General features: G+C 41.7%; 1 protein-coding gene and 1 pseudogene across 4 annotated transcripts in view; one reads left to right on the top strand and one right to left on the bottom strand.

The window, feature by feature from the left end:
• Positions 1-1,330: 1,330 nt before the first annotated feature.
• On the bottom strand, positions 1,331-23,695 carry LOC108514112 (ras-related C3 botulinum toxin substrate 1 pseudogene; annotated as a pseudogene).
• Positions 23,393-24,927, top strand: part of NAA16 (N-alpha-acetyltransferase 16, NatA auxiliary subunit) — a 74,815-nt gene continuing 73,280 nt past the window's right edge. The window contains exon 1 of one of the 4 annotated variants that reach the window (XR_001881132.1): positions 23,393-23,901. Coding sequence is in view for 2 of the 4 variants with exons in the window: in XM_017850206.1 (XP_017705695.1) it covers positions 23,848-23,901 (54 nt within the window). In the remaining 2 variants the exon portion in view is untranslated. The remainder of the gene's footprint in view (positions 23,902-24,927) is intronic. The other 3 variants (XM_017850206.1, XR_001881131.1, XM_017850205.1) reach the window with 3 other exon arrangements.

Below are 24,927 nucleotides of genomic sequence, written 5' to 3'. Positions count from 1 at the left end.
TGGAGTGCAGTGGCCGGATCTCAGCTCACTGCAAGCTCCGCCTCCCGGGTTTACGCCATTCTCCTGCCTCAGCCTCCCGAGTAGCTGGGACTACAGGCACCCGCCACCTCGCCCGGCTAGTTTTTTGTATTTTTAGTAGAGACGGGGTTTCACCATGTTAGCCAGGATGGTCTCGAACTCCTGACCTCGTGATCCACCCATCTCGGCCTCCCAAAGTGCTGGGATTACAGGCTTGAGCCACGGCGCCCGGCCAGTTGTTCTTTATAGCAATGCAAGAACAGCCTAACACACCCCGCTTCTTACTTAGATTAAGAGTTGACAAAATACCTTCTGCACTAAGTTGCATTGTTATGCTAAGAACACTAAGCATTAAACTATTTAAAGACCTTTGTCTTTGGGAAAACTGTAGTTTCTAAAATTAGGAAATGCAGAAATGCTGACATTGTCTTTTTTCTTTGAAGCAGTCTCACCTTGTCGCCCAGGCTGGAGTGCTGTGGCACGATCTCGGCTCACTGCCAACTCCGCCTCCCGGGTTCACGCCATTCTCCTGCCTCAGCCTCCAGAGTAGCTGGGACTACAGGCGCCCGCCACCACGCCTGGCTAATTTTTTTGTATTTTTAATAGAGATGGGGTTTCACCATGTTAGCCAGGATGGTCTTGATCTCCTGACCTTGTGATCTGCCCGCCTTGGCCTCCCAAAGTGCTGGGATTACAGGCATGAGCCACCGCACCTGGCCTGGCTCAGTTATTTATAAAGGAAAGAGGCTTAATTGGCTCACGGTTTTGCAGTGTGCAAGCATGGCTTCAGCAACTGTGTGGCTTCTGGGGAGGCCTCAGTGAGCTTTCATTCATGGCGGAAGGTGAAGACAGAGCAACACCTCACATGGCCAGAGCAGGAGTAAGGAGGATGAGGTAGGTGCAACACACTTTGAAACAACCAGATCTAATGTGAACTCAGAGCAAGAGCTCACTTATCACTAAGGGGATGGCAACAAGCCATTCATGAGTGATCTGCCCCCATGATCCACACTAGAGACTACATTTCAACATAAGATTTGGAGGGGACACATATTCAAACCATATTAAGTGGATTTAAAAAAATAAGTCTTTAAGAAGTCTTGTCATTTTAGAGCTAACTTTTAACAGAATGTGAGTCTCAACTTTTACCTATAGAACAAAAACAAAATCTTAAAGTGACTGGTTCAAAACGGTTTTATGGAGAATTAATCTGTAACTAAAACTTGGCATTGAGTGAGAAGGCTCTACCACTTTTTAAGCAAAATGTATAACAGTTCCAAAGGGCGGGGCTAAGAATGAGAGGATCAGACATTTACAACAGCAGGCATTTTCTCTTCCTCTTCTTCACAGGAGGTGGGCACAGAACTGCTCAGATAGCTTCATCAAACACTGTTTTGAACCCTCGCTATGTGAGAGCCAAGCACTTCAGGTATTTTAAAGCACCAGTCTCCTTATTCCTGGCTAAAAACTGCAGACAGGTGATGGGAGTCAGTTTCTTCTCCTTCAGTTTCTCAATTGTGTCTTTAACAACACTAAGATCAAGTTTACTTCCCACAATAATGATGGGAGTGTTGGGAAAATGGTGCTGCATTTCAGAATGCCACCCTGCATTTTCAAATGATGCAGGACTCATGAGGGAGAAGCATATTAAAAATATGTCTGTTTACCGATAGAATGGGGGCATGATCTGTCATAATCTTCTTGTCCAGATGTATCCCATAAGCCCAGATTCACTGGCTTTCCATCTACCTTAACATTGGCAGCAGAATAATTGTCAAAGACAATAGTGATAATGCATTGGGAAATGCATTGGGTTTAACACTGATTAGTAGGCAAGTTTTACTTATAGCTCCATCTCCAACTACGACACACTTGATGGCTTGCACCTGGGTCGCTCGCTGGGCCCTGGCAGTGGTGGTCAGGCATTAAGGCAAGAAGTGGTGGGATAGAAGCATGGTAGGCAGGTGTATGACTGCAGGTGGCAGGGGATGGAGTGCCAAGGTTGTTGTCCATGCCACCTCACCCTTAGCCCAAAATGGGAATCTTTTGAAAATGCCTAAAGTAATTAATTCATGTGCACAATTGGAAAAAGCTGGGTTTAAACAAAATGAGTGAGAGACTTACTGTCACTAGCACTTAGAAGCTTCTATTTAGGTGAGTGCAAAAGTAATTGCAGTTTGTGCATTGTTGGAATTTGCCATTTGGTATTGGAATACATTCTTAAATAATGTGGTTTTGTTATACATCATTTTAGTGAGTATTTTTCACTTTAGTTCTTTTGTTAATGACATTACTCGATGTTTATTTTTTGTTTATTTTAGACTATGGAAATGATTTAGACAAAAAGCAAATTCAAGCAATTTTGTTATTCGAGTTCAAAATGGGTTGTAAAGCGTGGAGACAACTCGCAATATCAATAATGCATTTGGTCCAGAAACTGCTAATGAACATACAGTGCAGTGGTGGTTCAAGAAGTTTTGCAAAAGAGACAAGAGCCTTGAAGATAGGGAGCGTAGTGGCCAGCCATCAGAAGTTGACACTGACCAATTGATAGCAATAATCAAAGCTGACCCTCTTACAATTACACAAGATGTTGCTAAATAACTCGATGTTGACCATTCTATGGTCATTTGGCATTTGAAGCCAATTGGAAAGGTGAAAAAGCTTGATAAGTGAGTGCCTTATGAGCTGAGCAAAAATTTTAAAAAATAATAATTTTTTGAAGTGCTGTCTTCTCTTATTGTACACAACAACAACAAACCATTTCTTGATTGGATTTGTGCAATGAAAAGTGGCTTTAAATTTATTTATTTATTTTTTCTGAGATGGAGTCTTGCTCTGTCACCCAGACTGTAGTGTGGTGGTGGTTCAGTCTCAGCTCACTGAACCCTCAGCCTCCCAGGTTCAAGTGATTCTCCTGCCTCAGCCTCCCAGGTAACTGGGGTTATAGGCATGTGCCACCACGCCCGGCTAATTTTTGTATTTTTAGTAGAGATGGGGTTTTGCCATATTGGCCAGGCTGGTCTTGAACTCCTGCTCAGGTGATTCACCCACCTTGGCCTCTCAAAGTGCTAGGATTACAGGCGTGAGCCACCCGCGCCCGGCCAAAAAGTGGATTTTATATGACAACTGGTGACAGTCAGTCCAGTGGTTGGACCGAGAAGAAGCTCCAAAGCACTTCTCAAAGTCAAACTTGCACCAAAAAAAGGTCATGGTCACTGTTTGATGGTTTGCTGCCAATCTGATCCATGACAGCTTTCTGAATCCCTGTGAAACCATTACATCTGAGAAGTATGCTCAGCAAATCAGATCCACTGAAAACTGCAAAGCCTGCAGCCGGCATTGGTCAACAAAAAGGGCCCAATTCTTCTCCATGACAACATCCAACCACACGTTGCACAACCAATGCTTCAAAAGTTGAACAAATTGGGCTATGAAGTTTTGCCTCATCTGCCATATTCGCCTGACCTCCCGCCAACTGACTATCTCTTCTTCAAGCATCTCAACAACTTTTCGCAGGGAAAACGCTTCCATAACTAGCGGGATGCAGAAAATGCTTTCCAAGAGTTTGTTGAATCCTGAAGCACAGATTTTTATGCTACAAGAAGAAACAAACTTATTTCTCATTGGCAAAAATGTGTTGATTGCAATGGTTCTTTTTTTTTTTTGATATGGAGCTTCCCTTTGTCACCCAGGCTGGAGTGCAGTGGAGCAATCTCGGCTCACTGCAACCTCTGCCTCCTGGGTTCAAATGATTCTCCTGCCTCAGCCTCCCGAGTAGCTGGGACTACAGGCGCATACCCCAGTGCCTAGCTAATTTTGTATTTTAGTAGAGATGGGGTTTTACCATGTTGGCCAGGCTGATCTCAAACTCCTGACCTCATGATCCGCCCACGTCGGCCTCCCAAAGTGCTGGGATTACAGGTGTGAGCCACTGCACCTGGCCTATAATGGTTCTTATTTTGATTAATAAAGATATATTTGAGCCTAGTTATAATGATTTAAAATTCACCCTCCAAAACCGCAATTATGTTTGCACCAACCTATAAAAGAAATTTTGAAAGAAATTTGCGTCTATTCAATAGGTAAATAAAAGGATACCAGAAACTATTTTTCTTTTCTTTCTCTTTGAGATAGGGTCTTGCTCTGTTGTCCAGGCTGGAGTACAGTGTCATGATTACAGCTCACTGTCACCTTGCTCTCCCAGGCCCAAGTGATCTTCCTACCTCAGCCTCCAGAGTAGCTGGGACTATAGGCACACGCCACCACTCCTGGCTAATTTTTGTATTTTTAGCAGAGATGGGGTTTTTTCATGTTGCTTAGGGAGGTCTTGAACTCCCAGGCTCAAGCGATCTACCCGCCACAGCCTCCCAAAGTGCTGGAATTACAGGTGCGCTGCTGCACCTGGTCAGCCTGAAACTATTTCTAAATTGAAAAAGATTTAGCAACTTTCTCCCCGTCCCCTCCAACTGCTTCTCCCTATCCTTCTGGCTACTTCCCCACCCCACTCCCTTATTTGAACTCATTCCTTTCTGCTTGTTCCTTTGGCTCTCATATATCTCTTAGGTAGAGACTTTTGGAATTTCACAATGCATACATTTCTTTCTCTAAAAAGAGGGAAAGATATTTAAATGTAGAACAGATATGCAAACAGAACAGCTACAGAACAAGAATAAAACTAATGAGATCGTTAAAATACAGATCCAACAAATTTTTTCTAAACTGGGACTGATAAATGCCACTTATGATTTCCTGCAACATTTCCTGGACCTTTTGTGATCTAGTCTTTCACTGACAATGGTAAAATACATTCAGCCGCCCCCATTAAAATGGAACACTTAATTGAAAAATTAGAAATCTAAAAGAGAAAGAACTATATAAGTGTTTATAAAAGTTAGGCTCTTAGATCAAACAGATCAAAATCTTGAGCTTGGAGCAATAAAATAAGGAATCTCTGTTCAATACAAAAGTTTTATTTTTTCTGCTATGCAGAGACCAACAAAAAAACAAAAACAAAAAAAAAAACACACAAAAAAACAACAACAAAAAGCTGAAAGGAGAGAGAGAGAGAGCGAGAGCGAGAGCGAGAGAGAAACTGCTCTAATCTTTCCCGTCCACATTTGTTAATCAAGCAAACCAGACTGGAAAACGAAAGATCGATGTGTTACTAATTCTAGGATAATTGGGGATTTTATTTTTCTTATTCAATTCAGCCAGTCCTAGCCAAAATGTAAATATTAAAAATGTAACCTTGGCTGGGCGCAGTGGCTCACGTCTGTAATCCCAGCACTTTGGGAGGCCAAGGCGGGAGGATCACGAGGTCAGGAGATTAATACCATCCTGGCTAACACGCTGAAACCCCATCTCTACTAAAAATACAAAAAATTAGCTGGGCGTGGTGGCAGGCACCTGTAGTCCCAGCTACTTGGGGGGCTGAGGCAGGAGAATGGCATGAACCCAGGAGGCGGAGCTTGCAGTGAGCCGAGATCATGCCACTGCACTCCAGCCTGGGCGACAGAGTGAGATTCTGTCTCAAAAAAAAAAAAAAAAAAAAAAAAAAAAAAAAACTTAAACTCATTTGAAACTGAAAAAAAGGGTAAAATTGATTTTACAAAAATCAAACTGCCGGCCAGGCGTGGTGGCTCATGCCTTTCTAGCACTTTGCGAAGCAAAGACATGAGGATCATTTGAGGCAGGGAGTTCAAGACAAGTCAGGGTAACATAGTGAGACCCTCATCTCAATGAAAATAAAAATAAAAATAAATTAGCCAGATGTGGTGGCATGTGCCTGTAGCACTAGGTACTTGGGAGGAGGCTGAGGTGGGAGGATTGGTTGAGCCCAGTAGTTCAGGGCTGCAGTGAGGTATGATGATGCCACAGCACTCCAGCCTGGGTGCCAGAGTGAGACACTCTCACCAAAAAACTAAAATCAAACTGCCACAAAAACTTAATTGCCTGAAATTTTGGTCCACAGTCTTCATTAGATTATCTGTAAGGGCAATTAAATTTTAGCCATGTAAACAGATTCCAATTTTGTCAGAAATATAATTTGGATCCAATTGTCTTTTATGAGCCAATGACTTTTTATTACTATCTCATGACTAAAATTCTAAAATGAAAGTTGTGAAATCTTTGTGTGTGTGTGTGTATGTGTGTGTGTGGGTGTGTTTAGATGTATTTATACATATATACATGTATTATATGCTGTGTCTACATGGTAAAATCTGGCATAGTTGACCAGAAATCTCCTAAGGAGAAATGAATGCTCATATAAAATATATAGTAATTAACCCTCATGGCTTTTAGTTTATGTGAAATGAGTAAAGCATTAATAAATAAGATGATTTTAAAATTATTGGTAAAATAAAAATAGAAATGTCTTCAGAATTGTCAGCATACACTTTGCCTGGGTTTACTGGTCAGACAGTTTTATATCTTTCTCTGTTAGATATCTGAAGCTGTCATGGTTTAACACAAAGGTTATAAAAGTATAAACTCAGCCTAAAACAGAATGATCTTTGTGTAATTTTGTGACAAGACTAATTTAATGTTGTTGATTTAATGAAAACAGCCCTATCTTCTGGCTTATCAGCAAAATACCAATATACTTAACTTTAAGGCTCTTATTTAAGTGAACACCTGATAGTCACAGGCTATAAAAATGGATAACAAGGAAATAATTTGATACCATAACTAACTTTGTCTAGTATTTCAGTTTTTAGAAATAATCTAGGTTATCTGCTAAAATAAATAAATTAGGTAAATGAAATAAATTTCCATAAATGAACTTTTAATGTAATTTGATATCTTAAAGTTGTGTTAAATTAATATATACTAATTAAATCTGAGTCATTATCAAATAAGATTTTAAAATTATGTTATAGGGAAACATGTTTCTAAAAATTACAAAATGATTCTCATGATAAGTATTGATATGTTGAAAATGAATCAGGTAGGTAAAAAAAGAAAAGAAATTAAAAGTAAAATACTGATATGTGACAGACAATTCAAGATCTTGCTTCCTAGGTTTCACTAAATTTAAGAGTTAAAAATTGTAATCAATATATAGAATTCTGTATACAAAGAGTGCATATATATTCAAAATGTATTTTTGATAGAAAAAATTATAAGAAAGTCACAAAGTGGCTGGGCAAGGTGGCTTATACCTGTAATCCCAGCACTTTGGGAGGCTGAGGCAGGTGGATCATGAGGTCAAGAGATTGAGACCATCCTGGCCAGTATGGTGAAACCCCATCTCTACGAAAAATACAAAAATAAGCTGGGCATGGTGGTACATGCCTGTAATCCCAGCTACTGGGGAGGCTGAGGCAAGAGAATTGCTTGAACCCGGGTGGTAGAGGTTGCAGTGAGCTGAGATTGTGCCACTGCACTCCAGCCTGGCAACAGAGTGAGACTGCATCTCAAAAAAAAAAAAAAAAAAAGAAAGAAAGAAAGGGATAAAGTTGTGTTCTTTATTGAGAAAAAAATAATTTTGTCTAATTTGTAGGTTAAACATTGTTTCAAAATATAGAACAGACAGGAAAGAACCAGTTAAGTAGGAGAGTGATATGTGAAGAAAGTATAGATATGAAGATGTGTTTTTGGTAAGAAAGGTTAAAAAGAAAATAATTTTACATGAGAAAAAACTTTATATGGTAAATTTGTGTCATAAAGTAAAATTTAAGAAAGCGTCATAAAGTAAAATGTAAGAGAGCAACAGTAAAGGACAAAGCAAAAATTCCAAGCATATTGTCAATGGTACATATTGTCAGAGTACATTGTGATGAGGTTTGTGAAAATAAAATTTATGAAAGAAAATTTGCATTTGGTCAAGTTGGCTATAATTAAAAGGAAATTACTTACAAGTCTTTCTAAAGATTGAGCTTTGATATTAAATTATACAAATACAAAACTAAAATTTTGGTTCCCTGTGTTAGAATAACAAGTTTTTCATCAAGTATCGATTTGCTTTCAGTAAAATTCAGAGGTTCTGAATTTTTAATTGTGAAACCTGTATCTTTTTAAAACTTTTCAGACTTGTATCTCAGAAGTTCAACTTTCACTGTACCTTGCTGCATGTGACTTGCAGGTCACATGTCATTGCCTTCTGTTTTTTTTATCCCTGGGAAAGGTACATCTTTTTGCTTGGCTGGGATGGTAACTTTCTCTTTCAATGTTTTTATCAATTCCTATAACTTTTGTTCTGGTTCTAACACTGATGTTAGATGGCCTAACACTAAAATGTTTTATCTTGAAGGTGTAGAAAAGCAATGTTTTCCTTCAGTATAACTTGATTCTGTACTCTTGGGTTTTCTTTATAACCAGGAAACATTCATGTTGTTACTAAGAGTCCCTAATTTGTGTCCCTACTCAAGGTAATAGTTTTCTTGTTTACATTTCTCCATAATAAATTGTATATCATAATCCTGGACAAACTCTTCCTCTGTCTGCTTAAATTCAAGTACCTTTTTCATCAGGTTTGACTTCTAGGTTATCTAACTGGGCTTCTCATGAGAAAAAGCGATTATACAACAGAAGGTTTTCTTTTCCTTTCTGGTAACAAGTCTGAAAAAAAAAAAGATTTTACGTTTTATCAAGATAATCCTTGTGTTGTCTTTATTAGGATTTTGGTTACTTAGGAAAACTGAGCTTTAAATGGGTTAAGGTTTTCACAATCATGTAACTTCTATATAGCTTTTGAAGTTTTATGATTATCACTCTGGTTAAATGAATAACTATTATTTAACAGTGACCTGTGATTCTGTTTTGTTTTTCAGATTTTGTTTTGTTTTGTTTTGAGACAGGATCTTGCTCTGTTGCCTAGGCTGGAGTGCGGTTGTGTGATCGTAGTTCACTGTAAACTAGGCTCAAGTGATCCTCCCATCTCAGCCTCCTGAATAGCTGGGACTACTGATGCATGCCAGAACACCCAGCTAATTAAATTTTTTTTTTTTCATTTTTTGTTTTAGAGATAAAGTCTTGCTCTGTTGCCCAAACTGGAATGAAGTGGTGCAATCACAACTTGCTGCAATTTTGAACTCTGGGGCTCAAGCAATCCTTGGTCTCCTGAGGAGCTAGGACTACAGGTGTGTGTCACCATAACCAGTTCATTTTTCATTTTTATTTGTAGATACCAGGTCTCCCTATGTTGCCCAGGCTGGTCTTGAACTTCTGGCCTCAAGCAATCATCTGCCTTGACCTCTCAACCTGCTGGGACTACAGGTTTGAGCTACCATGCTGTAAAAACTTTTCATGGAGATGAGATTTTGCTAATGTAGCCCAGGCTGGTCTTAAACACCCGGCCTCAAGCAATCCTCCCACCTCAGCCTCCCAAAGCACTGGGATTACCGGCCTGAGCCACTGTAGCCAGCCCATGATTCTCTTTTGATCAAATGTTTCATATCTTTTGATGTCTTTGGCAGATTTCAACAGGATCGAAATTCTAAAGTATGTTTTTTTGGCTTAAAATTAACTTTGGGATATTCTAGTTGGGCCTCTGGAAACATCAAAGAATGTATCTCTCATTTTGTAGAGATATTAAATTATTTGGTAAATTGTATGGTAGGCATTGTCAAATAATAGTATTAGATCTTCTCTCAGCTACATTTATGGGTATGTTATTGATATAAGTGTTTCCAAAATCATACAAATTAATAAAATATAATATTTTATCAATCATAATTTTATTATGATTTTGATTGCTATGTTAAAGTTACATTTGTATGAATATGTTAATTTAAATATTCTAAAAAGTATATAAAAGTTATAAAATTCTGATGATCCTGCTGTAACATTATCAGTCATAATTCTTGTTGCATCTACTAGATATCTTAAATGCTACATGTAATAGCAATAACTAAATTTCCTGGTCAATTGGAACTTTCATCAGATCTTAATCATGTCTATTCTAAGTTTTTATCATCCACAGCTGTTGTTTTGAATTCTTCTCTAAAAGCATTTGCAATCAGCTGTATTCCAAAATTGCTTTTCATGGAAAAGACTAACAAGTACACTTGAACACTGATTTCTGGTAACTTTAGGATAAATGGGCTAAATAAAAACTCCCAGAATTCTAATAAAAGACTGACTCATTCATGAGGATTGCTACGTCAACATCAAGCAGAACAAGAAATACAAGGGACTGAACTGATGGGAGCACTAAAATGATTACATAAATTTTTGTTTGAAATATTGCTGATTGTTTTTGTATTTTGTTTTCCAAAGTCAACACTTCCACAGTACATCTCACTACAAAGACATTCCCCAAGGTTAGTGGGTGACCCAAAGCCAATCAGCCTACTCTGTGATTAGCCCACCGTAGTCCTATCTTTTGGTATTGAGTGTTCCCACAACCTCCAAGGTTTCAAACCTTCCTTTTTCTCTAAGCCCCCTGCAGTAACAACCACTTACTGCAACCACTGGCTGCCACTTCCAAAACTGCAGCTTTTGCCAGTAACTTGTCACCCATTACACATACAAAAGTCAGGTTTTCTCTTATAATACAAAGTAATCCCTGGTACCCCAAAAGCCAAAGAGATCAGGTACTACTTTTAATTGCTCTTTTTTTTTTTTTTTTTGAGACTGAGTTGCGCTTTTTTACCCAGGCTGGAGTGCAGTGGCATTATCTTGGTTCACTGCAACCTCCTCCTTCTGGGTTCAAGTGGTTCTCCTGCCTCAGCCTCTTGAGTATCTGGGATTACAGATGTATGCTACTACACCCAGCTAATTTTTTGTATTTTTAGTAGAGATAGGGTTTCACCATGTTGGCCAGGCTGGTCTTAAACCCCTGACCTCAAGTGATCCGCCTGCCTCGGCTTCCCAAAGTGCAAGGATTACAGGTGTGAGCCACCGTGCCCAGCCTTTAATTCCTCTTATAACTCTTCATTATTTAACAATTTGGCTTCCTCTATGACAATATAAACTGCAATTTATAAATTAATAGGATCAGATTTCAAAAAAAAATCCTTGAACCTAATAATTCAATCTTATCTTTTAATTCTAAATACATTTTCCCTTTTCTTTTTGAGAGAAGGAGCTGTGAATATTATATAATCTACAATCCTTTTTGTAATGTCCAGGATTTTTGCAGTAATTGCAAAGCAGAGGATTAGACTGGTTTTGGAACTTACTAGGTTAGACAACTGTTTTAGTTGCAAACTCATGATCTTTTTAGCATTTCCTCTTTGACTTTTTCTTTTTCTTCCTTAGGTAGGGTATGGGATATTTGATCAGCAAAATTAACTAGCTCATGAGTTTGAGAGGCAGTCCAACTGGGGCATTATCTCTTTGTTACAAATGCCAGTTCTTCATCTGATCCATTTACTAAGTTTTAGTTAAAGAGAACATCATTTTGGTAGGTTAGCATACATTTATTCTGATAGGTCTGAATATTGTTTAATTTTTTTTTTCACGCTCTCATAGTATAACATTACAGGCTCATCAAGATTTTGTTGGTATTGATATGTTTTGTTCCAATTAACTACTTTTGGAAAATGAAGCGGATAGGATTTAGCAAAGCTTTGGCAGTATTGCAGGCCCATTCATGATCTGCTTCAGAAAATTTATGGAAGTCCTTTAAACAATTTCTCCAATTTGCCTTTGCTATCTAATCTTTGGCTTTACTTTCTGACACTAACATGCAAATCACTTGGTATAAACCAGAGAATCTGGGATTATAAGCTCAAACATTTAAATCACATTTTCTAGCAAATTCAGTGGGGTCCTGAAGAGGATATGGGAATTTTTAAATTATGCCTTTAAGTTCTACTTTTGACCATGGTTGATGTATCAAGTCAGGTTCTCCTCTAATGGACACAAGGTATTTCCAAAATGGAGCCAAAACAGCAGAAGGAGGAAGAAGAGGAAGAGTAGGTAAATCTGGACAAGGAAGTTCTGTCAAAAGAGAAGGAGGAGGCCAGCTCACACCTGTAATCCCAGCACTTTGGGAGGCCAAGGCAGGCAGTTCACTTGAGGCCAGGAGTTTGAGACTAGCCTGGCCAACATGGCAAAACCCTGTCTCTACTAAAAAATACAAAAATTAGTCGAGCATGACGCATGCCTGTAATCCCAGCTACTCGGGAGGCTGAGGCAGGAGATGTGATTCAACCTGAGGGTGGGGGTGTGTGTGTGGAGGTTATAGTGAGCCGAGATCACGCCACTGCACTCCAGGCTGGGTGACAGAATGAGACTCCATCTCAAAAAAAAAAAAAAGAAAGAGAAACAGGAGCTGAAGGAGGGGGAAAAATTTTAGCAGTATTTTTAAATTCACAAATTGTTTTGTACTTTTGTCTTACTCTTGCAGAGAATTGGCTTTATCACAACCTCTTTTAGAGGTTTCTAAGTACTGTTGAAAATAGCTCCCAGTTATTTTCTTTTCTTTTAGAGCCGACTTTTACTAATGGATCATGCAGATAGACTAGTTTAGGTGTTTCAAAGGTACCCCATTTTGGCCATTGTAACTTGGGGTCATCTTGAGTAATATGAGATCCATTTTTCTAGATATTTGCATGAGGAGGTGCTGTGAGTATTAAACATGAATCCAGCTGGTGTTTCTAGTGGTGGATCTCTACTTCAGGAGGAAGACTCAGTTACAGAAGTAAGGTTGCCCATAACTAAGACTTTCCTTTTGAATGGCCAAAAAGACCTAGCAGGAGGAATTTTGATCACTCAAGAAAAGTTTAAATTTGTCAATTGAACTGAGCTTCACAATCTGGCCAGTTTTAAAGACTTTCTTTTTTCAGTGATAAACTGGTATCTTCCTGACCAAAATTCTGAATGAGAGAAAAGTTTGAAAAGCTCTAAGGTGTAATTCAAATAAGACCTTAATATCAGAGAAAAAGTGAAACTTAAAAATCTGTGATCACCAAAATCACTAAAGAACAACAAATGAAACTCCTACCGAACAGTAGAGTTTCAATTTCAGCCCTATCAATTTAGGAATGTGTATAGGCTCAAATAATGTCTCAATCCTCAAGCAAGCCAGGAAGATTCAAACTTGAGAGGCGCCTTTCCAGGGATCATTGTTGACTCCAGAAGGTTGGATAAACTACTGGCACCAGGTCTTCAGCTGTCAGTGAAGTGACAGTGATCACTGGAGGTCTGCTTCAAGTCCCGTTTGGGTCACCAAAATGTCAACCTTAAGTAATGAGATACAGAAAATATGATTAAGCATAGAGTTTCTTTGAGCTCAAAGTTTGAAGATGGCCACCCAAAAGCATAGATTCAAGTTTCCCTGAATACACACTTCTATTTGCTGTAATTACAAGTAGTTTAAACATTTTTAAAAAATAATTAGACAGGGTCTTGCTGGGCCTGAACTCCTGGCCTCAAGCAATCCTCCTGACTCAGCTTCCCAAAGTGTTGGGATTTTAGGCATGAGCCACTGCACCCAGCCTTACCAGTGGGTTTGAAAGGAAAAAAATAAAAAAGAGGCAATTCCTAAATTGTTTACCAAGATTTTACATTAAAATGTCATAAGTTATTGATTGGCTACACATTGTTCTTTGTATCACAAATTTCAGGAACATGAAGGTAATGGGCGAGGCAGCTAGTCAAGAACGAAATGCATTTAAACAATTGACTGGGTGCAGGGGGCATGACTGAAGCTCTATACTCATGTTTCTCTGGGCCTGATACATTTTGCACACCTCACATAGATCCGATCGCTCTGAGCTATTTCTCTTTTTCTCAGGGATAATAGTATTTTTCTCATAGGGGTTTCATAAAGATTAAACAAGAAATAGCAAATTGCATATAGTGTCTAGTACAGAGTAAGTGTTCAATAACAGTTATGATGAACTGATTGCAGTAATTGAGAAGAGAAAGGAGAAATAGGAGAGAGGAGTAAAATTCCTTAAGAAAGTAAAGATGTATGCCCTCCTAAGCGCAGGTAGTGGAATTAACTCTGCATTCACCAGGGAATAGGAAACTTTTCCCTTCACCCTTTGAGGGTTCTCTGAAAACTGACAAAAGGCAGATTAATAGGAGAAAAGGCATACACAATTTTATTTTCATGTGAATAGCATGGGGGAATCACAGAATAGTAACCCAACAATGCACTATTATACAGAAGCTTACGTACCTGTTTTCAGAGGGGAGACATGTACTGACTTGGGAGGTAGGAGGCAGATGATATAGAAAGGTGAAGGACAGGTCAGGCACGGTCAGGCACGGTGGCTCACACCTGTAATCCCAGCACTTTGGGAGGCCAAGGTGGGCGTATCACCTGAAGTCAGGAGTTTGAGACCAGCCTGGCCAACATGGTAAAACGCTGACTCTACTCAAAATACAAAAATTAGCTGGGTATGGTGATGGGCGTCTGTAATCCCACCTACTCAGGAGGCTGAGGCAAGAGAATCGCTTGAACCCAGGAGGTGGAGGTTGCAATGAGCCGAGATCACACCACTGCACTCCAGCCTGGGCAACAGAGCGAGACTCCATCTCAAAAAAAGAACCAGAGCTGCACAGAAACAAAGTCTGTCTTATTATGTAGATAAAGTCCCTGGGAAATCTCTCGGTGCTGCTCTCAGAAGAACAGATGAAAAGTCTGTCTGGGTGTGGGGATGACCCCCAGTCTCTTCTCCCGTGGTTGATTTTCCTGGTTATTTGATGAGATTCCTAGGGAGGGAGTCTTAAGACAATTGTATTCAAACTTTCTTCTTCAGATAAGAAATTCCAGAAAGAGTCTTTCTTATTTATTTATTTATTTATATTTTTTTGAGACGGAGTCTCCCTCCGTTGCCCAGGCTGGAGTGCAGTGGCAGAATCTTGGCTCACTGCAACTTCCCTCTCCCGGGTTCAAGCAATTCTTCTGCCTCAGCCTCCCGAGTAGCTGGGATTACAGGCACCCACCACCACCACGTCTGGCTAATTTTGGTATTTTTAGTAGAGACAGGGTTTCACCATATTGGCCAGGCTGGTCTCGAACTCCTGACCTCAGGTGAGCTGCCCACCTAGGCCTCCCAAAGTGTTGGGATTACAGGTGCGAGCCACCATGCCTGGCCAAGAGTCTTTCTTAGGGTGCTTCTGGAAACAGGATCAGAGAGACAGGAAGGTGGGAGAAGGGGCATAACCTTCTTCTCAGGCTTATTTTTGAGGATTTTCAAAAGCACTCAGCATGGCTATATTTGGGGAATCATTTCTGTGCCCCAATACAGGGAAGAAAAGGGAGAAACACACTAGATATGGATTTTTTTAAAAAATTTTTATTTTTTGAGATGGGGTCTTACTTTGTCACACAGGCTGGAGTGCAGTGACACAATCATGGCTCACTGCAGCCTTGACCTCCTGGGCTCAAGTGATCCTCCCACCTCAGCCTCCCAAGTAGCTGAGACCACAGGTGTGCACCACCACGTCTGGCTAAATTATTTTTATTTTTTTGTAGAGATGGGGCCTCCTTATATTGCCCATGCTGGTCTCAAACTTCTGGGCTCAAGTGTTCCTCCTGCTTTGGCCTCCGAAGTGTTGAGATTACAGGCGTGAGCCACTGCACCTGGCCTAGATCTAGAATCTAAAGCACTTGGCAACTTGAGAATAAGAAAGAGCAGTCAAAGTTGATTATAAAATTTTGAGGCAAGCTGGGTGTGGTTGCACTTAAGTAGTTGGAACCTGTAATTCCAGCTATTCAAGAGAGCACCTTGAGTAGGTGGAACCTGTAGTAATTCCAGCTACTCAAGTGGCTGGAATATCTATATTCCAGATAAGAAATTCCAGAAAGAGCCTTTCTTATTTATTTATATTTTTTGATTTATTTATTTATATTTTATATGTATATATATTTGATGCTAACTACAAGAGTGGTGTCAATAACAAAAACAGAGAAGTAGTTTTCTCTATTTTTTTGGACTACTCTGATGGGAAGATAATAAATTTTATTTCAAGTGTTAAAGTAGGAAATGCTTATAAGACATCCAGATGGAGATATTAAACAATGAGAATGAAGGCCAGAAGAGATCAAAAAAGGACTTGAAACTGGAGACAGATTTGAAATCATCTACTTGGTGTTAATAATGACACTGTGGGAGCAAGAGAATTTATTAATTTTGTATTCCTAGTGTATTCTGTACATGCTGATCTTGCACATAGTAGGTGTTCAATGAACATGTTTTATTGTTGTCATTGAAAAAGAAAACAGAATTATCTAGATAATCTACATTTAGGAGAAGAATGAGGACTTGATTGAGGACCCAAAGGATGACCAGGAAGAGGTGCAGGAGAAAACCCAGAATTCTGCAGTGTCTTGGTGATGCAAGTGTCAGAGGCATTTGAACCAGAGCTACTCCATCTTGAGTGAGGGCTAAGAAAAGTGAGGCTGGGACTTGCTGGGCTGCATTCCCAGGAGGGTAGGTATTCCTAGCCGCTACATTAACAGAACAGATTAATAACGTTTACTAAGCAGACCCAGACTCAGGAATGTCCTGATATGTTGAAAACAAAAGCACTCATAATTTTGCTTTAAAGATAAATAATATCAATTCTTGCAAAATACAGTAATTAAGAAAATCAATTTTTTAAATCACAAACCGTTGTAGCAGAGCAAATCTCCCCGTGTGTGTATTTTTTGTTGTTGTTGTTGTTATCCTATATATAAATAAGCATTGTACCTAGGGGTGGGCGCGTTCCTCCTCTTACTTTCAGAAATGCTCTTCTGTCTATAGAGTAGCTATTCTTTCACCACTTTACTTCCTTAATAAACCTGCTTTTGCTTTGCACTGTGGACTGGCCCCAAATTCTTTCTTCAGTGAGATCCAAGAACCCTCTCCTGGGGTCTGGATCAGGAGCCCTTTCTGGTAACATAAGAGAAATTCATGAAGGAGAGGGTGGTCTACAGTGTGAAATGCCAATGAGAGATTAAGGACTCTGCGGACTGAGAAACTTTTTGGAATTGGCCTATTCTTAAAAATATAAGCTCCATGAGGGCAGATGTTTGTTTAGAGGCAGGATCTTACTTATTGCCCAGATTGGAGGGCAGTGGCTATTCACAGGCACAATCACAGTGCACTGCAGCCTCAAATCCCTAGGCTCAAGTGATGCTCTTGTCTCAGCCTCACAAGTAGCTGGAACTACAGACATGTGCCTGGGCTCCCGCTGAGAGCAGATATTTTTGACTGTTAGAAGACTGCCTGTAACATTGTAGGTGCTCAACAATAAATACTGTGAACAAAAATTCTCTGAAAAGGAATTTAGAAGAAAGAGAGTATTCCAATGAACAGATTGCAAATTGGGGAGACACAGCCTTTGGCACAAAAGAAAGGTACATTCCAGAGAACAAAGGGAGGGGTTGTTTTTATACAGAAAGTATCTACCCAGGTTCCCATGATCCTCCATTTATGCAAATGAAGGATGCAAACTTGCTTAGTTCTGATTGGTTGATGTTTGCTGAGTTTTGGTTGGTTGACACAGGTTACAGCTTATTGGTTGGTTCAGGAGTATAAACAGGAACTGGCAGCTATGAAAGCTGCAAAGTTAAGCAAAACCCTGTAAGGAACTCAGAGTACATGTGTGTGATCTCTAATCAGCAAATGGCCAATTGGCTCTGTTTTCAGTTCAGGCCCAGTTAGACACTAAGGATTTCTCTTGGAGGATTGGCTTTTTCAGGTTTCACAACGCAGAACAAATGAACTGATGATATTTCAGAAAACACTTTCAGAAAACTGTTGGGCACAGAAGCCAAATCTTAAGGAATAAATAGAGTTGCCACTTTCCTAAAAAATATCCTACTATTTCTCATCTGTTTTCCCCATGTAGTCAGAGTGATTTAATGCAGTTGTGTGATAATGGCTCACTGCAGCCTCGACCTCCCAGGCTCAAGCTATTATCCCACCTCAGCCTCTTAAGTAGCTGGGACTACAGGCATATACCACTATGTCTGGCTAATTTTTAAATTTTTTTGTAGAGACAGGGTCTCGCTATGTTGCCCAGGTTGGTTTTGAACTTCTGCACTCAAGTGATCCTCCTGCTGTGCTTTCCCACAGAGTTGGGATTATGGGTGTGAGTCATTGTGCCTGGCCAGAATGACTTTTAAAAAATTAAATCATCAGATCATGTAACTTGCCTTCTGAAAATGTTTCAGTGGATTCCCATTGAACTTAAGATTCAAAAAAACAAAACAAATCCACATTGCCTGAGACCACGAACTCTGCACAACCTGGCCTATATTTTCAACTGTACTGCATACCACTTTACTTCTCCTGCACTACACTCCAGCCACGACCTTTAACCAGAGAAGAGAGACAAGTTCTCACCTTTCCCTTCTATTCCTTCGTCATACCAATCTTCTTCCTGCATTAGGATATTTGCATATGGTTCCCTTTGTTTAGAATATGCCATCCCATCCTTCTCATCCTCAGGTTTCTGTTCAATTGTCGTTATCACCTCCCCAAAGGGTTCTCATTCCTGTGTACTTGGTTTAAAGTAGTCCTTCCCTCAGCCCTCATTGCTCTCAAGTGACCTTGCTTTGTTTCCCTCATAGGACTTGCTTTATGTCCCTCAGAGGACTTCATACGGTTTGGAATTACCTTGTCTATTTGTTCATGCATTTATAATCTGTCTCCTCCCACTAGGATATAAACTATGTAAAGAGAGAGAACATGCAAACTGGGAGGAGAGTAACTGATGAATAAAATTTGAGGAAAAGCAAAAAGGGATGAGATGAAGAACTCAAAGGGAGGAATGAGAGTACCTTTCTTTTTCAGAAAGAAGAGCCAAGAACATGGAAGAGAGCAGAAACATTGGGGAGTCTGAGGTGGAACACGTTGTGTAACCTGACAAGTTATTTTCCCATCAGTCTTTAATTACATGGTTAAATTGGCTGTGGGAATAGCAGCAAACTATTTGATTTTAGGTTGCTAGCTGGCTCTGGAAGACATGCATGTGTATGTGGTGGAGAAAATCCTTTTCCAGATTCTTTTTTCCTTGTCTTTACTAGGCTGAACAAGAAGAATCAGTGGCCATATTATATATGTAAAAAGGGCTTTGGGAACTGCAAAGGTCTTTACAGATGCGGTTACTGTTATTTTACTTTGTGCATGATTCTAAAGGAGGTATGCACCGTCTGAAGCGCCAGGAAGGAGCATCTGGGTGGATGTCCATGATGCCTCCAAAGGGACTTCAGCATTTTTCCTGAGAAACAGTGAGTTCAGATTTACACAGTATTTGTTTTTTATCACAGGCTTTGAAATGACTAAGCATTAAATTCACATAACCCTGCTGTGAAACACATTATAATAATGTTATTATAACCCCATTTTCTGTTGAAAGATAGAAATAAGATTTGTTCCAGACTAAACAGGAAGTCAGTAATAAGATTAAAGTTACTGGTTAATCTAGGCTTTCTGATTGTGCATACATTACATCTTTTAAACACATAAGGTTCAGGATGACAACTACCAGCAGCATGATTGGTGTTCTTTTCTATTCCCTCCCTCTCCCCTTACCCTCACAGTAGTGTAGACAACCAAGGTGATATGGTTTGGATTCGTGCCCCCCCACCCCAATCTCATGTTGAATTGTAACCCCCAGTGTTGGAGGAGGGGCCTGGTAGGAGGTGACTGGATCATGGGGACAGATTTTCCCCTTGCTATTCTCATGATAATGAGTTCTTACGATCTGGTTGTTTAAAAGTGTGTAGCACCGCTGGGCATGGTGACTCATGCCTGTAATCCCAGCACTTTGGGAGGCTGAGGCAGTGGATCACGAGGTCAGGAGTTCGAGACCAGCCTGGCCAACATGGTGAAACTCCGTCTCTACTAAAAATACAAAAATTAGCTGGGCGTGGTGGTGCATGCCTGTAGTCTTAGCTACTCAGGAGGCTGGGGCAGGAGGATCGCTTGAACCCAGGAGGTGGAGGTTGCAGTGACTGAGATCATGCCACTGCACTACAGCCTGGGTGACAGAGTGAGGCTCCATCTCAAAAAAAAAAAAAAAAAAAGTGTGTAGCACCTCCTCCTTCACTCTCTTCCTCCTGCTCCAGCCATGTAGGACGTGCCTGCTTCCCGTTTGCCTTCCACCATGATTGTAAGTTTCCTGAGGCCTCCCCAGCCATGCTTCCTGTATAGCCTGTAGAACTGTGAGCCAATTAAACTTATTTTCTTTATAAATTACCCAGTCTCAGGTACTTTTTTATAGCAATGTGAGAACAGACTAATACAAAAGGCATGTGTGTATGGTGTGTAAGAGACAGATGAAGAAAATATTAAATATGAGTATTTATAACTATATATAACTATAGTTTATAACTAGTAGCAAACTAGTGCTGCTTTCTAGTATTTGGGATTGCAGATTTTCTTTGTGTGACTGTGCTTCCCTGGGAGATGCTGGCACAGAGCTGTGTGTCACGGGAAGGGGAAGTTGGCAGTGGGTAGGCGCTGCAGAGTGCTCATGAAGAACCTTCCTGGGCTGCTGATTTAGAGGTTGGGGAGAGCAATGGTGAATGAGGGTGATGATTTAGCTGCTACCACAGAGAGTGAAGATAGTTAATGATTTGTAGTAAATAAGGCTGGAAGAGGCCCACAGGAAACTTTCATAAAAGATAAACGTTCCTTGTCTTCAAAATATTTACATTTGGCTTTGTTCCCTTCTCTTGTATATTTCTTTTAAAAAATCTAATTTGTCATTTTGAAATAGGTCTAGAAAAGTTGATGTCCTATGAGGGTCAAGTGAGGGCTTGACTGAAACGCTGAAGGTTTGGCTCTTCCCATGAGTAACCCTTTACTTCTGATGATGTAAATAAATGACAATGTAGATAAATTGGGAGCCAAAGGGTTTTCAGGAATTAGTAATGCTGGGGTAAGCAAACTGTGGGTAGAATTGTGGCAGTGGTTGCATATGAGGGTGCTGAGAGGAGGCACTTCTGTGTGCCTGCTCAGTTCTCTGGGTGGGGGACTGCCACGAGTTCAGGTGCAACTCAGGCAAGCTCCCAAAGCAGCTATACTTGCCTACTTCCTAACAGCTTGGGCAGCTTGGGAGCTCTGCAGAGTACACATAGGCCCCTGGACCCTCACTTTTATTTTTTTCTTTCAATTTTTAATTTTAGGCTCAAGGGGTACATGTGCAGGTTTGTTACAGGGGTAAATTGCATGCTGTGGGGGTTTGGTGTACAGATAGCCTTGTCCCCCAGGTAATCAGCATAATACCCTATAGGCAGTTTTTTCATCTTCGCCCTCCTCCTACTCTCCACCCTCAAGTAGGCCTCAGTGTCTGTTGTTCCCTTCTTTGTGTCCATGGGTACTCAGTGTTTATAATTCCACCTGTAAGTGAAAACATAAGGTATTTGATTTTCTGTTCCTGCATTAATTCATTTTGGATAATAGCCTCCAGCTCTATCTGTGTTGCTGCAAAGGACATGGTCTCACTCTTTTTTGTGGCTGTGTGGTATTCCGTGGTGTATATGTACCACATTTTCTTTATCCAGTCCACCACTGATGGGCATCTAGGTTACTTCCATGTCTTTGCTATTGTTAATAGTGCTGTGATGAACATACACGTGCATGAGTCTTTTTTTTTTTTTTTTGAGGCAGGGGTCTCACTCTGTTGCCCAGGCTGGAGTGCAGTGGCATGATCTTGGCTCACTGCAACCTGACTCCCAGGCTCAACTGATCCTACCACCTCAGCATCCCCAAGTAGCTGGGACTACAGGCACTCGCCACCATGCCCAGCTAGTGGGGTGTGTGTGTGTGTGTGTGTGTGTGTGTGTGTGTGTGTTTGTCATGTTGCCCTGACTGGTCTCCAACTCCTGAGCTCAGGGTGATCCACCCGCCTCAGCCTCCCTAAGTGCTGGGATTACAGGTGAGTCACTGCGCCTGGCCGTCTGTGCATGTGTCTTTATGGTAGAACGATTTATATTCCTTTGGGTATATACCCAGCAATGGGATTGCTGTGGACCCCCAATTTTAATGACAGTACTTTCCCTATTTTAAAAGACTCCTATGATCCTGTGTGAAATGTAGGAGATTGAAAGAAAAAAAAAAAAAGACTCCTATGATTCTTTCTTTCATCTCCAATCAACTTAGGCTAGAAAGAAGGAATATCAAATAGGCAGGCATGGTGGCTCATGCCTGTAATCCCAGCACTTTGGAAGGCCGAGGTGGGCAGATCACCTGAGGTCGGGAGATTGAGACCAGCCTGACCAACATGGAGAAACCGCGTCTCTACTAAAAATACACAATTAGCCGGGTGTGATGGTGCATGCCTGTAATCCCTGCTACACAGGAGGCTGAGGCAGGAGAATCGCTTGAACCTGGGAGGCGGAGGTTGCAGCGAGCTGAGATGGAGTCATTGCATTCCAGCTTGGGCAACAAGAGCGAAACACTGTCTCAAAAAAAAAAAAGAAAAAGAAAGAAAATAAAAAAGGGCAGCCCAGTTCTGATTACAGCCCACTAAATGCAGTTACTCATCAATTACTTTATAGTCTCAGAAATATGCACCCATTAAGATTCAGCACATGTATAAATAAGCTTATGTACCTAATGTTTACACACACCTTAATACTAACCCTACACTGTATGTATGGTTTATTCTTGCCACCCTTGTATCTTTCCAGACTCACACATTACCATCAATATGCTTCCTTTTATTTGTTGTAGAAAGTACCCCAGAGTTGGAAGATCCCGGATTTGAAGCCTGTTTCTCCATTATATGACTTGTAGGAAGGGGAACCATCTGAAGAGAAAGGGTAGGTTTCTCTGGTCTCAGGTCCCAGAAGACCAGTGGCCTTACAAAACCGTAATTCCAGCCGGGCGTGGTGGCTCACGCCTGTAATCCCAGCACTTTGGCAGGTTGAGGCAGGCAGATCACGATGTCAAGAGATCAAGACCATTCTGGCCAACATAGTGAAACCCTGTCTCTACTAAAAATACAAAATTAGCCGGGCGCGGTGGCGCATGCCTGTAATCCCAGCCACTTGGGAGGCTGAGGCAGGAGAATCTTTGAATCCGGGAGGCAGAGGTTGTAGTGAGTCCAGATAGCGCCACTGCACTCCAGCCTGGGCAACAAGAGCGATACTCCATCTCAGAACCAACCAACCAAACAAACAAAATCAAAGATTGTAAATATTTGTTTGGTTTGCACTGAAAAGAGAAGGCTTCTCCTTAGAGTCTGAATCAAGGAGGAAAAGGAAGGAAAACAAGTTGATCTTACATCAAAAGTCTACTTTGCGTCGGACACTCAAATTCCTAAATGCAAAAAACTGACTCTTCAGAGTCATAACTAACATTATCTTGGGCCACAAGCTTATCAGGAGTGCAATACAACTCAGTGTCTTTTCTACTTAAAGAAAATTCTCATTTTTATTTATTATTACTTTATTGCAAGGAGAAGCAGACAATAAGTAGGAGTCTTAGGAGGGGCTCTGATGCATAGGAGCAATGGAGAATGAGGGTGGTGACTCACCACCCCATGGGACTCCAAGGTTTTGGTGACAGCTCGCCTGAGCCCCAGGGGGCGCCGAGATTGCGGCGAGGGGAGCCGCAGCCCAAGGCAAATCCACGCAGTTGGTCCCCGCCACGCCCCCGTAGTCACCCGCAGCCCCACGCCGCAGGGCGCTCCGCGCACGCGCACGGGGTTGGGCTCGGGAGGCGGACCCTGGCTGCCATCTTGCAGCGCGCGGGAACCGCTGCCGCCGCTGGCCAAAAAGCGGAGCCCGGCTAAAGCGTGTCCCGCTGAGACCGCCTTCCTTCTCCATTGCCACCGTGCCGAACAGGCAGGCTGCCCAACTGCAACTGTAGGCCAATGAGCTAATCCATCACCCGCAGCCCGACTCTCAGCAGCGGTTCGTACCGGTGCCCACCCCCGCGAAACGGAGCGCCCGGGCACTTAGCCTCCCCGCCGGCCACGATGCCGAACGTGCTGCTGCCGCCCAAGGAGAGCAACCTCTTCAAACGCATCTTGGTGAGTGGCCATAGGCCGCACTGCCGCCCCCCAGTCTCCGGGTCCTCGGGCCTTAAGGGCAAGCGGTCTGGCGGCGGCCGGCGCGGGCCGGGCTTGGCCTCCGCTGCCCACCGCTCTTTGTTTACCTCGGAGCTCGCGGGACCCCACTTTCCCGCTCCGACCGGCCCCGGGGGCAGCCGAGCCGTTCCTCCGCGCGCTTCCTTTCCTCGGTCTGCGGCGGCTCACCTCACCTCCGCCGCGCTCTTTCCAGAAACTTCACGCCGCCCTCCGCAGTGCCTGGGCACAGCCTCCTGGGCCGGTAGTGGCTGCCGTGCTCTCTGCCGCGCCGGGCTCGCGGCAGTCCCTCAGGGATCCTCCCTGGTTGATTTATTTTGCCAGTCTCCCCTCGGTGAGGTGTTTTGCGTTCTGCATTTCTGCTTTGCGTTTAATTCGATTGCACGGCGCACCCGCATACCTGTTAAAGCGGGATCGATGCGATGGTGGAATTTTTCCTGGTTACGAGGAAATAAAACTGGCAACTCTAGGAAGCCAAGCTTGGCACCACCTCCCGTTGGGAAAAAGTTTGCCTGTTTATGTTGTACCTCTTTGGAAGTGAATAGTTGACTTGAAGTGCTTTTCTGAGTTGTCACCAACTTCAACACAGCTCTTTCCTTTCTAGTCGCACAGGCCTTGCTTGAGTAATTAAAGCCGCGTGGACTGGCTGGTTTTGCATTTAAGGGGAGCGTTTTTACTTTATTGTGGAGCAGAAGCCTGAGTAATGGCCCCGTAGTGATGACCGCTGCGGAGCCGGGTGGGCAGTTTTCTGTGGGCTGTGTGCCAGCGTCCTTGGTGGCTTTCCAGGTTCTGTTCTTCCAAGAAGAGGCAGCATGCCTTTGCTTTCCTCAGTATCCTCTGGCTACCCTAGGTTTTAAACTAATATTGTTAGTAGGTAACTGTCTTTTCTAGTTTATCTTTTCACCGGAAAAAAAGCTTTTATTTGCTAAACATGCATTTAGGTTTAAAGGTGAATTTATTGAAAGCTGAGTT

Source organism: Rhinopithecus bieti, unplaced genomic scaffold (assembly GCF_001698545.2).
Source record: "Rhinopithecus bieti isolate Rb0 unplaced genomic scaffold, ASM169854v2 scaffold_32955, whole genome shotgun sequence".
Classification (NCBI taxonomy): Eukaryota; Metazoa; Chordata; class Mammalia; order Primates; family Cercopithecidae; genus Rhinopithecus; species Rhinopithecus bieti.
Note: the sequence above shows the minus strand (reverse complement) of the source record. Positions and strands in the feature narration are given on the sequence as shown.